This window comes from Poecilia formosa, unplaced genomic scaffold (genome assembly GCF_000485575.1).
Source record: "Poecilia formosa unplaced genomic scaffold, Poecilia_formosa-5.1.2 Scaffold91, whole genome shotgun sequence".
Lineage (NCBI taxonomy): Eukaryota > Metazoa > Chordata > Actinopteri > Cyprinodontiformes > Poeciliidae > Poecilia > Poecilia formosa.
In genome coordinates, this window is record NW_006800030.1 from 1,803,644 (window position 1) to 1,819,125 (window position 15,482).

A 15,482-nucleotide genomic window follows, 5' to 3' on the forward strand; every position below is an offset into this window, starting at 1 on the left:
TGTTTCATAAATCAGAAAGATTTATGAACTCTTCATGTAAAAAATATATTCCTAATTTTCCTTAAAATATCTTTCAAATCAGCTTATTTGTCCAACCAAAGATTAATATATTTAGTTTACCTTATGTTTCTGATTAATTACATTACCTTTTCCATTAAAAGGCTTTTGGAAAAATATTTAGAGAACAGAGGAGTTTACCCAGGATTAAGTTTACATCATATTTTTTAAACTACAAGGTGGATCCATCTATCTGTAGACTGGGTTGAAAATCTGTGCTTTTCAGCTAACTGTGGTGCATATACAATACTATATTTATATTTATATGAATAATACGTCAGAGAAAAGGAGGAATAAATGGCATTGAGTTCATTTTTGAGGATATGAACTTAATTTGAGAATTCCAAATGAGAATGCATAAACATGAACTAGTTCAATTTTCATTTCAGTAGCCATAAAATTCAACCCACAAATACTCAACCACATATAGCATAATCAGCAGAAAAACTGGTTATAATAAATTGTCCTTAAATAGCTTTAAAGATTGAAGGGTGTGAACAGCATTGCCGTTCTCAGCAGTATACTCACATTTACTCAGTTACATTTAGATGATAAATGGACTGAATTTATGTGGCACTTGTGACTATAGTTTTACGCTTAATAGTTATGCTCATTAATGTACACAAGTTCATAAATCTATATATAAATCAGTACCCAACTTAGGGCTAAGTGTCTTGTCCAGAGGTATATTGACAAATGACAGGAGAAAGCTGGAAACAAACACACAACATTCCAAATGTACAATCTAGGGGAATTTTTATTGCAGTGTACTTTTTACCTCCACTTGAGTGATATTGCTTTGAAGTACTCCTCTGACTTGAGTACAGGTTTCTGGCTTCTTACTTCACTAAATGAATAAAAATTGTTTTAACCATATAAAAGCACCAGATGCACACACACACCTGTGAAAGTCAGACTTATTATTTTTACACAAGCTTTGTTGTTCTATTTTTATTTTCCATCCGCAGGTCTAGTGTATAAACAGTAGATATCAGTGGAATTGCTTTAAACTGTTCTGGCGTATACAGTGAAAATGAATTCAGTCTTGTTTTTTGGGTGGGGGTATTAACGCAATTAATTGCACTTTTTTTCTACATGCAAAAGTCCCAAACCAGAACATTTGTATTGTGATTTTGGTATTCCTTTAAATCTGACACACAAGTTACACCTGCAAGTGACAGTGATGGTCAAGAGTGAGAGTGAATTCATCTTTATTGAATATTTGATGAGACAGAATATTTCTGAATACATTATGTATTTCAAATATTTTACGTAATTCTGTTAAGTGGGAGAGGGGGATGCTGCAGAGTCCCAACCTCATGACCTCTGCAGTACTGCAATACTAACAAAAAGTAGATGAACTACTTTTTGTTACAACTAACAAAAAAAATTAAGTATGCTGTAAAATTTTAAGTTAGCTTAAAATCTAGTATGTTATAATTGCTCAATCAACAACCAAAGACTAAGGGTTTTTAACTATAAACTACTTAAAAAGAAAATACTGGCCTGAAACAGTTCCTGTCTCCTGCTTTTTATTCGTTCATCTACTCAAACTTTGACAGAAAAGATGTAAAGGAATGATACTTTACTTTTTTCAGTAAAACAAACATAATCATATGCAAGACTATACCGTCAGGCAGAGTGGGATCATGAAAATGAGCTACAGCTCATGGTGCAGTTTAATATAAGCACATGTTAATGCTAAAAACTTGCTAATAAGCGCTCTACTGCTCTGAAAGTAGCTTCATTCTTGAACTGACTACACAGATGAAGCTTTGGAGTCTATGGTTTTGCCTTAACATCTTAAAACTAATTTTTGTGACAAATAAAAAAGTGGCTTACCTAGTTGCTGCTGCTGATGGCACATTGCATTGTGGGTTACCTTGCTGGCCAATCCCTACTGTCATATGTAAACCAATTGCCTCAATAGAATCAATTATTGCAACATAAAAACTAAAGAAGTTATGTTATGCAGTTGAAGTATTGCAAACCTAAAATAACTTGATGAATTTTGCTTAGCTCTACATAAACTAAATAGCCACCTTACTGACTTCTGCTAGCTCAAAATTGTCTCCACTTCAAATAACTGTTAGTCCGTTGGTGCCTTACTCTTAGTACTTAATTTATTTCCTAAAAAAAATTACAATGTCTTCTATACTACATATATTTGTGTAGATTCAGATTCAGGTTACATTCACTTCACCACAGATTTTTTTTTCAGTGTGCTTTAACCCTGCACCACCACAGCATCCCTCTCTCCCACTTCACAGAAATACTAATTACATCAAATATTTGAAATACATAATGTATTCAAAAAATATTCTGTCTGATACAATATACAATAAAGATAAATTCACTCTCATTCTCGACCATCACTGTCATTTGCAGATGTTGTTTGTCAGATTTACAGGAATACCAGAAACAGAATACTTTTTGGGACTTTTGCTTGTAGAATAAAATGCACTTAATTGCATTAATGCAACCCCCCCAAAAATAATAATAAAAAAACATTGTTAGTTGACTGTAACCTAGCTTAAGATAAAATGAAACATGGAGACTTGTTCTGATTTTCTGCTATATGAATGTGGTTCATGGAAACTCCACCATTATCTCTTTATCATGAGTCACATGAGATAAATTATTGGCTCCAGAAAGAAAAAACTCAAACAAAGCATTTGTACTTGGATCATGGACGCATGGAGTATTGAGGCAAAGCACTGGAACAAACACACAATTATCAAAAAACATACTTTTTCTAAATTAACCAAACTCGAGTGGAGTGAGTTGGACAGACTTTTCTACCACAAATGCCAAGTAACTTACTAAAAGTGAGTGTTGACAGCAATTTGATTAAAACTACAGCTCCAGTAGGTGTCTGTCTTTTTTTCTTGCTGAGTTCTGGACACAGGCCTTCTGTAAGTGTAGTTTGCCCTAATTGTTGCTTTGCTGCTTTGAAGCTGCATGCAGGACACAGGAAGCTTTCCCTTCTCAGAACCACATTTGGTTTGGTTTGTATCTTAAAGTTGGTTTTTGTTAGGGTTGTTTTGGCTTTTGTTTATGTTTGGTTATTTATGAGTTTTCATTAATCTAATTTGGTTTCTCGTTTGAGGTATTCCTTTTCAGGTTTTCTTTAATATAATTTAATAAATTATCATTATCTTGAAGTCAGAAAATCCTTGTGTGGTCTTCATTAATATTACCCCACTAAAAAAGCCTGGTGGACATAACAAACTGATTGAAGCCAGCTTACTATTTTCAATTAAATACAATTTTGTATTTATAGTGTCCAGACCCCTCCCACCTTGTGGTTCCACTGCCACCAGGCAAACAGCACCACAACACCCAAAACAGAACCATCTGATTGCTGCACAACTTTTGGCAAAAACTGGAAAAATACGGAACTACAGTGAGAATAAAACATTTACATTTACAAATACAACACTGATTCTATAATTTTTCATGTCTTTGTTGGAGGGCTGTGTGTGTATTCTAATATTATCTTTATGTTTATGTGTTACAGATCCCCAAAAAAATGCTGCATCAGCTTGTTACTTAGAATAAACTGAAATTAATTTGTATTTGAATTTAAAGGATGTGTTTTATGTCGTAATTGATTTATGGAAAAATCTAAAGCTTTAACATCTTGTCATTATTTACAGAATTTCAAGATTGAATCAAAGAGTAAATGAGCACTAACCCATCTGTGGGGTTTTATTTTAAACAAAGTGAAATGGATTTGAGTAATGAGACAGACTTTTTAATCTGTTTTGGGGTTTGACTGAATTTGATCTTCCTTCCACTGTTCTCCTCTTCCTCTGAAAAGCTGTCACAACAGTTAATCCCACAGATAAAGATTAGAGAGGCAGGATTTACATCGACCGAAGTATCCATGCGCCTGTTTTTCCAACAAACACCAGAATAAGGGCTCCGTGTATCCTACAGTTCAGTAGAAACCTAAGAAACTGGCTGAAATCGGCTTCAAGGGCATCAGGGGCAAAAACAGCTGAGCGAACACAGAAACCTGCGTCAACATATTACTTTTTATCGACAATTATCCTCAAACTTCTAGACCGTCTCGCGGCGCGCCTCACGCACCTCACAACATCCACTCACAGTGGGACACTGACTGTACTTCACGTCAGAGACAAAACCCAGTTCTTCTTTGTCACATGGCCGAAATGGATTCCTAAAAAGGAAGACAATAAAATTGTTCTTACTTTCTCCAACAATGGCTTTCAGTCCAAGCGGTGCCATGGTGCGTCCTGTCTGCTCTGCACTGCGAACAGCTCCGACTGCTGCAGCGCTTATCTGGACACAACAGGCTTCCGTTCCAAATTAAAAGCCGGGCCAACGATTATATTGTCATTTATTAGCATGCTAGACTAGACTGAATCAGAAAATCCTTTCTTATCACATCTAAAGGAATGCTTTTCTAAAATGTTGTAAATAAGGTTTAACATGATGGTTGTTTTTATGTGTCATTTTGTGTGATTTATCACTGTAGCTTTTTATCTAAGATTAATTGGCAAAATACTAATATGCCTGCCAAGCGGACGGCTGCCAAATTGTTAGTATTATATTGCAAAAGTAATAGAACCAGACGACAGAACCAGGTAAGCGGCTGCTGAAGGACCCCACACCGCCAGAGGGCCCCCAAGAACGTCAAGCATGATTAAACAAAAAAACACAAACATTTTTAAAGTAACATTAAATAACTAAACTAAATGGTATTACACAAAGAAAAAACTATTTCTATTTTATTTTTATGGCTGTATACAAATATTAGGTTAATCTCTTCGTTCTGTTGGCTGCTGCTTCTGAGGAATTAAGATGTTAAACGTGTTAACTGTAATCATTGTTTGTCTGATGTTACTTTCAAATTGTTAAAATAATGAGGAACACTTAAGTACTTATCTGCATTTATTTATTTGTCCTTTTTTTAGTTTCTCTAAGGTTAAAACCAATACCAATAATACTGGTTTTGGCACAATACTGGTATAACACAAGCTTTTCCCTCTTGTAAAGGAAAAGCTTGTGAATGTCCTAAAAATAATTCATCAAACTATACAAGTTTGATGAATTATTATTATGAATTATAATGATGCTATACACACAAAGAAGCATCTGGTGTTGACATGTTTGTATGGGGGCCCCAAATGAAAATATGCTTAGGTCCCTGAAAAGTCTCCATCAAGCTGCTGCAGTCTTGCCTTGTTTAGTGGAAAAGTCCCATCAGGTGTCTGCATCTCTACTAGATAAAAGACCAAAGATGTTTCATCTCTAGCTGGTGTTGGATGAACATGAGGGTACAAAAAACAAAAGCCATACTAGAAAACGAAACAGGGAACATGTGAACAACCCACCGTTCCATCCTGAGCCCGGTTCTGTTGGAGGTGTTTCTGTTAAGAGCTGCGTGTTCCTCATAAATAATACAAGATGAGTTATGAAAAACAATCATTTAAAATTGATTTTATTCTGTCATGGTTTTAGCAATGTTCCGGACCCACATGCAGGGACGCACTCAGGAAACCAGATAGTTTAAAGGATTTATTTACAAGGAAAAATGTTAAATGTGTGATGACGGGTCCGCTGATGGCCAGGCAGGGAAGGACCGACACGATCGGCGTTCTGGACAGACAGATCGGGAAGGTGAGTATAAAGAGCAAACTGGGACTGGGACTTGTGAATTGGGCTTACTAGTGCCGGGGAATTTCCGCCAGGGAGAGGTGATGGGGGATCGAGGAGTCCTGGAAGTGATCTGACTCGACAGGCACTACTCACAACTTGACAGGTCTTCCCCTAGTTCTAATGACTGGGGCGCAGATGAGGACGGGGCAGGCTCGAACCCCGAGCAGGGGAGGAGATGGTTCCAGGCGGTCAGCCGAGTTTGAATAGTCCAGAATAACTGTTGTAGGTAATGCAGACCTCAGGCTGCTGAGTTGAACAATCCAGGACTGGGTCCAAACCGTGGTCTTGGTAACCACGAGGGTCAACACTCTGGCGTTAGTGCAGACTGCAGGCTCCTCTTGCTCCTGGGATCAAGCTGATAGCGGGGTGGAGCACGCGGGATGACCTGCGGGCGCCCTCTGGTGGAAAACTGGCAGCAGTACGTTGACAGAGGATCCCAACATATTCAAGCATCACTATCCTGAACCTGAAAATTAACTGGAATTGAAATTAACCAAAACAGGACCTGTTCCCTTTCTCTTTACTGGATCAGCGATGACCTTTGTTTGGGATTTGGAGCCATAAAAAAACTATCTGAAACAATCCATCAGATATTCCAAGAGTCTTGCCAGCTGCTGCTTACAATCTTAACCCATTGTGCAGTCTCCTGGAGACAAATGGGTAAATTCTAGATGTATAACTCAGTGACACCATTGTTAGGTCAAAAAAACAATGAATAAATTAATGATAACATATAGAAATACATTATTTTATGCCAGAGAAAATATATATGGGCTTTCTGTCATTGAAGATTCTAAAAAGCTGAAAGCCATTTCTGTCCATCAGAGGGCGTCAGAGGACCAATAAAGTGCATACAGACACATTCAATGGATTAGAATCTCATTGAAAAGTTCATTTATTTCAGTAACTCAATTCATCAAGTAAAACATGTTATCTAACATCTGATGTTTTCAAGCCTTTATTTCTGTCAATAATGATGTTTTTTTGTTTTTTTTACTCAACTAATGAGTAGAGTATGTTTAAGATTAGAATATTACATTAAACCAATAACAAAAAGAAAAACAATGCAGGAAAGCATGTTTTATAAAAAAGTATGTTTAATACTTGCTTATAGATTGTTACTTTCAAAAAGGATCTTTAATCAGACAAACAAGGTTCATCGGAGCTCTATTTCATTGAATATGACTATGTCAGCACTTTTCATAGAGGATGTCAAACCAATGCCAGGTCTGAGCCATGTCATTTATAATTTGTACGCTGAGAGGTGATGGTGCTACTGCTTTCAGCTGATGAAGAGTAAACTGCAAGATTTCCATGGAGATCTAGTAGCTCCAATCAGCTACCTGACAATAACATCAAATCCAGATTTAACAGGAGGAACTGAGCTCCAGTTAATTGCTCTCCTCTACTGATGTTCTGCTGAAAAAAACCCCCCATCAAACTTGAAACATTTGCTTGCTATTACAGTAGCCTCAGCAGCCGCCACTGAACTATGTGTGACTACAGAATGCAGCTTTAATGGGTCCTTCTAAAGCATTCCAGATGTCTAACATAAATAATTCAGATGATCAAAACAGGCGATATGGGAAGAAAAACACACTGCATGTAAATTCTGGAAACATTTAAGCCTTTTCTGAGCATACGTGTATACTCAGAAAAGTTTAGATGTAATATTCTAATGTATCACAGCTGTGAGCTGTTCTGATCCATTTATTTCCCACTGATCTTCTTACCTCAGCAGGTGAATCCTTTATGTATGTTAAATGTTTATCCATGTTGCTCTTTAATGAGTGGCTTTGCATATCAAGACATATCAGCCAACCTGATTGTTTACCTGATGAAAACCAAGCATGCTGTACAAGAGCAGACATTTGCGGCTTTGGGGCATTCAGGTTTGTGTTAAAACAATGCCAAGGATGAAAAATAACAGCAATAATCTTAAAGTTAACAGCAATAAAGGTTTATTGTACATTTGAATGTAAAATCTCAAGGCTCTGGAACAAGGTTCCACAACAGTAGAACCAGAAGAATAGTAAGATGTTGGGTCATTTACTCTCAGCAGCAGAGACGTTCATAGCATGCTTGGAGCCCTGGGTGAACCACCGTTCTGGGTCCCCTCCATGAAGTTGTGGTCCAGGAGTGTGGAGGGTGGTGGGGTTAATGTGTACTTTGGATCAGGCACAGTTGACATTCAGATCCTGTCGTTGAGAAAGCGGGGGCTGGGTAAGCACAGACCAAGCCCCCCTCACATGATGCCACCCTGGGAAGTAGCCCATGTCGCTCATATCAGAAACTGCCACTGCTCAGCACGACCTGGGTGACATCTTGTCATTTTATCAACCTTTGCTAAACACAGCAGCAAATCTCTGACTTAAAATATGTATTTCTCTTTGAATGACAAAGAGAGGATTCAAGGTGTCACAATGGCTCAGTCAAAGTCAAAACAATAATTTGGTAATTCTGAAATTCTCAAGTGAAACCTGAAGAGATTGTGTTCTGATCAGGCTCATTTGTCAGATTAAAAGTACCTTTTCCTACCTACCATTAAGCAGGTGCTGAACATCATTTTCATTCAGCCCTCATTTCTGTTGGCTGTTTTTGGTCAGATGTAATATTCTAATGTTAAATGTCATGTTTTCATTAGATGGAACTGAATATAATCATATGTTGTGCAGCATTGTGTCAGTGTTCATCATTGGTTGGATTTGATACTTTTAAATACCGACTGAGGGACAAATTATTTGTATTGTGTATTAAAATGCAAACTATAAACGAATAGAGATGGAAGGCTGGAACAGACAAACAACCAAAAGTCAGAAAGTTTTGTGTTGTTGAAAACCTTTGAGTTGAGCAGTGGCCCAGGTGTAGCACAACAGTTTGGCCCCTGAATTCCTTAGTTTGATCCTGCTCCCCAGGTGTGCAAATGACCCAATCCAGTGTTTCCCAACCCTGGTCCTCAAGGCGCACTGGCCTGCATGTTTCAGATGTTCCCCTGCTTCAACACACCTCATTCAGATGACTGCAATTCAACAAAACCCTGTTAATCAGCCATCAATTGAAATCATGTGTGCTGAAGCAGGGGCACATCTAAAACATGCAGGTCATGTGCCTTGAGGACCAGGGTTGGGAAACACTGATCTAATCGTCTGACTGTTGGTTGCAGCAATCTGCTTTATTAGCAGAAATAATGTGCTAATAATTATTATTAGCACATGATAATGCATAAAAAGGGGGCAGCGGGATACTCTGGCCCACACTCCAGCACAGTAGATGGCGATAATGCACCTTAAAATTAGATGCTACCCACCATTAAAAATCAAAAAGAAGAAGAACGTCAAACATTGAGAAGTTTTAATTGTTATCAAACATGCCACTTTGAAGCCAAAATACCCTCAGAAACATGTAGGGCCAACCATGAGAATCAGCTCATTTAAAGTTAAAACTCAGTTTCACACAAATACAAACATTTTTTGAACAGGACCGTTCAATGGTCCTATTTGCAGCTCCACAAATCTTTTTGATAAAGATTGCATTACCAATGCAACATATGCAAAAAAAACCTTAATTAGGCCTTTTTTTCTATCCTTCCTCTTCCTTTTCTCTCTCCCTGAAGGATAAGTCCTTTTTTACTGAATGGTTTTGCTGATTCATCTTCCACCAGTGCTTTGATGCGCTGGATGCGCTCTGCACATTGAATTGCAGCTCCTATTACAGGTGAAGCGTGACTTACTGCGGCCACCAGGGGGCCCCAAGAACAATTTATTTTCTCGTTTTGTCCATAAACAATGATTTCTACATACATTATCAAATATTTATTATTGTAAAAATCACAACTTTATAATGAAATTTTGTGTTTTTGTTCATATCATCACATAGAAATCATTACTAAAAAAAATAATTCAATTTAAACAAATTTATCAGCCGGTTAACTTTGCCTAGCCCTGCTGTACTTTATACCTTTTTATTGGTCTTACGTCACATTCACATTTCCTGAAAAACGCAAATTCGCTTTTTTGCTAGAATCAAAATGAACAATTGTTAACTATGATTGATGATTATAAATTATTGGTAAACATAAGTGTGTTTAATTCAAACATTCATTAAGTAAAATAAATAATGCAGCTGTAAATTTATTTGAACAAAATCTTAATGTTAAAAAAATGTGAGTTTGCTGATGAGCATCTTTTTCAGTACATTTTACCGATGTGGTTATTATTTATTTATTTATTTATTTATTTATTTATTTATTTATTTATTTTTGTTATTATGTTTCTTTCCAAATTTGACCAATGCAGACAGTATGCTGACGGTAACTCTTCAAACACTGATGAGAAGGGTTGTTTCCCTACGTGATTTGAACGCACCAAGGCAGACAGGAGGGTGGGAGTTTCCCTCCTACTTTTAATGGAGGGTGTGTCTCTTCAAGAAGAAAAAACTCCTCTGGAGGTTTGGAAATCAGTCTGGAAGTCATTTTCCCTTCTCTTCGCCGTGCCACACAGAGCCTTGGAGCCAGTTACAGGGACGCTGCTGTCAGCTGCGGGGTTTACGGTGGAGAAGAGGCGTGTTTGTTCCAAAGTGTTCTTGAAGACCTACTGTGGAGTCCGATCGAGACTTGGACTCTCTTCTGCCATGGGGGACGTTGTTTCCAGTCACCTGGATGAAGCCAAACGGGAGATTATCTCAGGTGAGGAGTGTGTTACCAGACTTCGCGGTGCGTTTTGATCCATGTGCGCTTTTACGCCTCAGCGGTTCACAGAAAGTTCCGTTGTTAGACAGAAATGTTAGTGGAGTATTTATCAGAGAGGGGCAGTCTGTTGGATTCTTTTGAAGAGTCCCACTAAAGTGCTGGGTCGCTATACCAGCGAAACCGCTGAAGTGTGGAACAAACCGGGAGGTGGAGACAGACCAGTTTGAAGACCTACAGTGTACCCCTGCTCATATTCCTTTTAAAAACTACATGAAACATTTCTTCACATCTGTTCATCCCATTGAACTTTGAAATAAACACAACAGATATTGTGTTCATTTCTCTTTTTCTGACCTTTTTTTTAGATGGTTAAGCCCCCTGGCCCCACCCCACCCCTTAAGTTACAAACTGGTTACGTTTCATTCTCTTTTTGCTGCCTCTCATGCTTAGTTTTGTGTGTGTTCTATTATTCCAAAATATTTTTTTGGCCATTGTCTGTAGCATTAGTCATATTGTAAAAGATAGGGGACAGACTGGGTCGACATACCTGGATCTATTCTCTCTATTGGTTCATCATTTTGGTCTTTAAGATGCATTATGTCCTAGTTTCTGACAACATTTCAAGTTGCTTATCCAGATTTAACGGGAGGAACTGAGCTCCTAGTTCTAGTGATCAAGAGCAGAGCACTAAAATCTTATGTATAACTGAGAAAAAGTTTCCCTTTAAAGGGTTTGAATCCTAATTTTCAGGTTTCTGTGGATTTCATTTGGAAAAACTGATCAACTAAAAGTCAGTAATATTCTGTTGAGTTTCCAGATCAGCTAAAGTTTCAGTGTTTGAGTCACAGACATGCAGATAGGTGAAAGTGGCCTTTTGTGTTATGGAAGAGCCAGGCCCGCCCTCACTGTTGAGTTTACCACAGCTTATTAACCAAGGTTAACTTCACAGAAAAGGCTGTAGTCAGGGAAAAGGAATTGTGCTCTCAAGGCCAAAGCCTGTCACCGCTTAAATCCTGGTTTCATTGTTTTCTCTCTGGCAAAGACGGATGCTGCTGTATGTATAATTGATCCATGGGTGCCTGAACATTTTCCTTGTTTACATTGAAACTAAAATGAACCATGAAGATACCAGCATCTCAGTTCCTCATGTGGCCTGCTGGAATGTGTCCTGGTGAAGTCAGCTGTAGAGCACAGTAGATTTTTGAAGATAAGCTTCCAGAACAGTATATGGAAGTGGACATATACAATCAGCTATGACATTATTGACATTATGCCCAACACTGACTGGTACCAAGCCCCCTGCAGTAGAAAATATGGAACCTAAATGGGGCAGATCTGTTTGTTCAGCTCGTCTGAACAAAAGTTTGGAAAATTTGGAAGACAGATTCATCCAAGGCGTCTGAGGAGATTGGTTTTTCACAACCGGTCAGCCATCTCACTGCTACAATTTTGTATAATTGTATTTAGTGTAAAGTGGGGAATTTAACTGCAGCTCCACATGGTGTAATAACCATCCCTAAAATAAACCATGTAAAATAAGACCAAGTTGTGCTGCTCATGTGAATCTCAGTTTTTCCCTCTTTTACTTTAACTGGACTGATAAATAACCCTTAAATATTCTGTAAATATTTTATTTGGTTTATATGAGGCCCTGCTTCCAGATTAGCTTGGTAAGAACCAGCTCCTTGTTCTATGCTTTGCTTCGTACAGAAGGTCTGGACCCTCAGCTTGAGAAACGATTGCTTCCTGGACGGGGGAATTCTGTTGAAGTTTTAGCACCTGGATCTGATTTTTATCAGTTAGTGACTGGACTAACGTGTGATTGTGACACACACAATGTGCCAGCTTGATGAAGCTTATTGAAAATTACAGTGTGCTGTAAGCAGAGTTCCATAGCTTATGACATGTGAAAACAGGAAAATGGATGATTGACAAGCATTCAATTGTACCAGATTAGCACTGCAACTGGTTTGGTTAAAAAAACTCCACCACCATGATATGGCTGCATCCAAAGTTTCCCAGTAAACTGCTGTCCAAAACTCCCCAGAACCTAAACAGTTTATCTTCTTCCCACCCTGATAACATATCTTTCCCAGAAAATTAACAAACATTGGATCAATTATCCACATATAATTAAACAAATTGATTCATAGGATATTATGACTCAGTCGTCTTGAATTAAACATCCAACACATCAGTTGTGTTGGACAGACTTGGTGACCTGTCCAGGGTGACCCCGCCTCTCACCTGGAACGTTAGCTGGAGATAGGCACCAGCAACCCTCCCGACCCCACTAAGGGGTCAAGGGTGTACAAAAAATGGATGGATGGACACATCAATTGTGAAACCTGAATGGACAATGGGCACACCCCTCCCACTGCTGGGAGCTGTTGAAATGATGCCTGTACCTCATAGCGATACTGTTTTAGTTAAATTTTCTAAAATATATTACAACTAATTGATAACCTGTTTTTATGCAACAGAAAAGGGCAACTATAAACAGATGGGATATGTGACAATGCCTTTCATTTCTAACTGAGCAAAGTTTTCCTTGTGAGCAGTAATTTTCAAGAAATGAAGTGATCAGAACAACAGTAACCATCTGCAGTAGGAGACTAAAACCAGCAGAAATGTTATCCTTTCTGCTCAGACGTCCAGGCTTTGTAACTGTGGCCTGGTGACTTGCTGACGCTTTTAAGTATTACTTTTGTTTGCTACAGTGACTTCCTCTTCTCTGCACTGCACCTATTTAAGGCCTATTTAAGCTCTAAATGAGCTGGATCTGTTAGAGCAGTCCACTTCTCTCAGAGATGTGGACTGCAGATTCCATGTTACAAGCCAAATATCATGTCTGTCTTTAGTGGCCTGTTTGGAGTGAGACCCACAAAAATTTATCAGATGTGGAATCTGAGGAATGCATGAAAAAGTTTGTGTGAGCATGTGTGTGTACAGGATTGGATGGAAACTTCCTGGCCTTGAGTTGCACAGCCTGTGCCACATAGTCTCTGCAGCTGAGATGAGCCGAGTGCCAGCCTGGATTTATCATTAAGCACACGCAGACACTCACACACACGCAGACACTCACACACACGCAGACACTCACACACACGCAGACACGCACACACACGCAGACACGCACACTTATGTTTACATGGCTATCTTTGTGGGGACTTTCCATTGACTTCCATTCATTTCTACAACCTAAACCTTACCCTTATCCTAACCCTACCCATTACATACCTAACCCTAACTCTAACCAAAATTCAATTCACGCCATAGTCCTAAATCTAACCCCTGACCCAAAAAAACAGATTTGGTCCCCACAAAGGGAAATGGGTCCCCCACGACGTAATGTGTGTCAGGAAAATAGTTCCCACAATGTATCAAGTACATGTTACAGGCAAATACAAAGCTTTGCACAAATTTCTCAGTAAAGAAATATTTTCATTTATCATGTCAACACCTATCTTATAGTTGTACATGTTATGACATAACTTGCATTGTTCAAATAAATGGTCTGCATTTGGACCTTTCAGAACACAGAATGAATGTTTTGCCTTAATCATAAACTTTTTAAAGTTACTTTCCTCTCTGGCGCATGGAAATTTTGATCAGAAATAATAAATTATACTCAGGGATTATTGCAAGCAGTAAATGTAACTACACTAGGCAAAGCTTTGCCACAGGAATCTAGTTTGGTCTATTTGCTGATGTTGGTAATAGGGTGTGGTGCACTGGTTTCAGATTTAAAAATCTGTTGGTTGAATAATTTGCTTAAAAACTAAAGTAACTTCCTTGCATATTTGACAAAGTGTCTTCCTACTCTGCAGATGGATGAGCCACGCTTGTCTGTCATCTCACTGCAGGGAACGCTGTTCTTACTGATAAGAACAGACGTGGGAGTCCTGGAGGAGATTTGCCTGTTTGAGCAATCAGCAGTTGTACTCAACTTCCCTTGTATGCAGCAGGGCGAGGTCAGCTTCAGTGGGAGAGGGGAAGAGAGGGTGTGTGTTAGGTTGGACATGACCCAGATCATGTGACTAACCTCTCATTTCCGTTTGGTAACGGGCATGATGAGCAAGCATGTGTTAAAGTCAGAGGCCTCAATATACACTCAAACAAAGCATTTATAAGGGTTTTATTATGTTATTATGTCTTCTGTGTTTTGGGAAGAACAGATTGAACCATGGAGGTCTGCTGGCTCCCAGAATCTTTTCATATGAACTTCACATCAAAAAGAGCTGCTAATTTCATTCAATTAATAATAATAATAATAAACTACAGTTTTAATTCAATCTGTATCATGCATTGTTGCTTAAATTTATGTTTGGATTTCCTGGTTGTTGCGGTTACTCTTAATAAAAGTAATGTGTGTAAATAAGAGTAACACAGCCTGTCTTACTAAATAGGTCTTTTTTTAGAATTTGTTTTATGTTCTAATACAACCATTTATGATTTATGCTTATACAGATTTATAGAATAGTTTATTCATTTCTATTTAGGTTTGAGTTCTACATGCTCGTCTCCTTTCTGGTGCTATGGGCCCTTTCTTATTTGCAAGTTAATAAATGAGGTTAAGCAGAAGTCCTCGGGATTCTAATGTTTGCAGATGGTTTTGTGATCTGCAGTGAATGTGAGTAGCAGATGGAAGGAGAAGTTGAGAATTATGATGACTGTCTGAGAAAATAACAGGGTTTTCTCACCACATAGTGTGGTAGACTTGGTTTGATTATGGACCAAAACTGAAAAATTTTTGAAAACATTTTCAGCTGGTGCACTGTCAAACAATCAAACCTAAGTGAAAAATCTGTTTCCCCCCTTGCCCGAGGTGGCGCTGCGCCAAGAACCACCAAAGAAAACGAGCCAAAAACCTCTGAAGAAAAAATAAGAAACAAAAAGGGAGTAGCATCAGATTTGAGCAGTTTTCTCTTTTGCTTGGTAAAAAACCACAAGTTATTTCGGTAACACTTTATTTGAAGGGGGTTGAATAAGACTGACATGACACTGTCAAACACCTGTCATCAGTGTTGTGTTCAAGACCACCTAACCC

The 15,482-nt window shown here is 38.3% G+C and overlaps 2 protein-coding genes across 4 annotated transcripts in view; one reads left to right on the forward strand and one right to left on the reverse strand.

Moving 5' to 3' along the window:
* Window positions 1-4,367, reverse strand: part of stxbp1b (syntaxin binding protein 1b) — a 34,263-nt gene extending 29,896 nt beyond the window's left edge. For 2 of the 3 annotated variants that reach the window (XM_007557772.2, XM_007557770.2), the window contains exon 1: window positions 4,275-4,366. In XM_007557772.2, coding sequence (XP_007557834.1) covers window positions 4,275-4,311 — 37 coding nt within the window. In that variant the 5' untranslated portion in view covers window positions 4,312-4,366. Of the gene's footprint in view, window positions 1-4,274 lie in introns of all 3 variants that reach the window. The other variant, XM_016674166.1, reaches the window with a different exon arrangement.
* Window positions 4,368-10,127: 5,760 nt separating this feature from the next.
* LOC103141942 (niban-like protein 1) overlaps window positions 10,128-15,482 on the forward strand; it is a 40,148-nt gene continuing 34,793 nt past the window's right edge. The window contains exon 1 of the mRNA XM_007557775.2: window positions 10,128-10,429. Coding sequence (XP_007557837.2) covers window positions 10,150-10,429 — 280 coding nt within the window. The 5' untranslated portion in view covers window positions 10,128-10,149. The remainder of the gene's footprint in view (window positions 10,430-15,482) is intronic.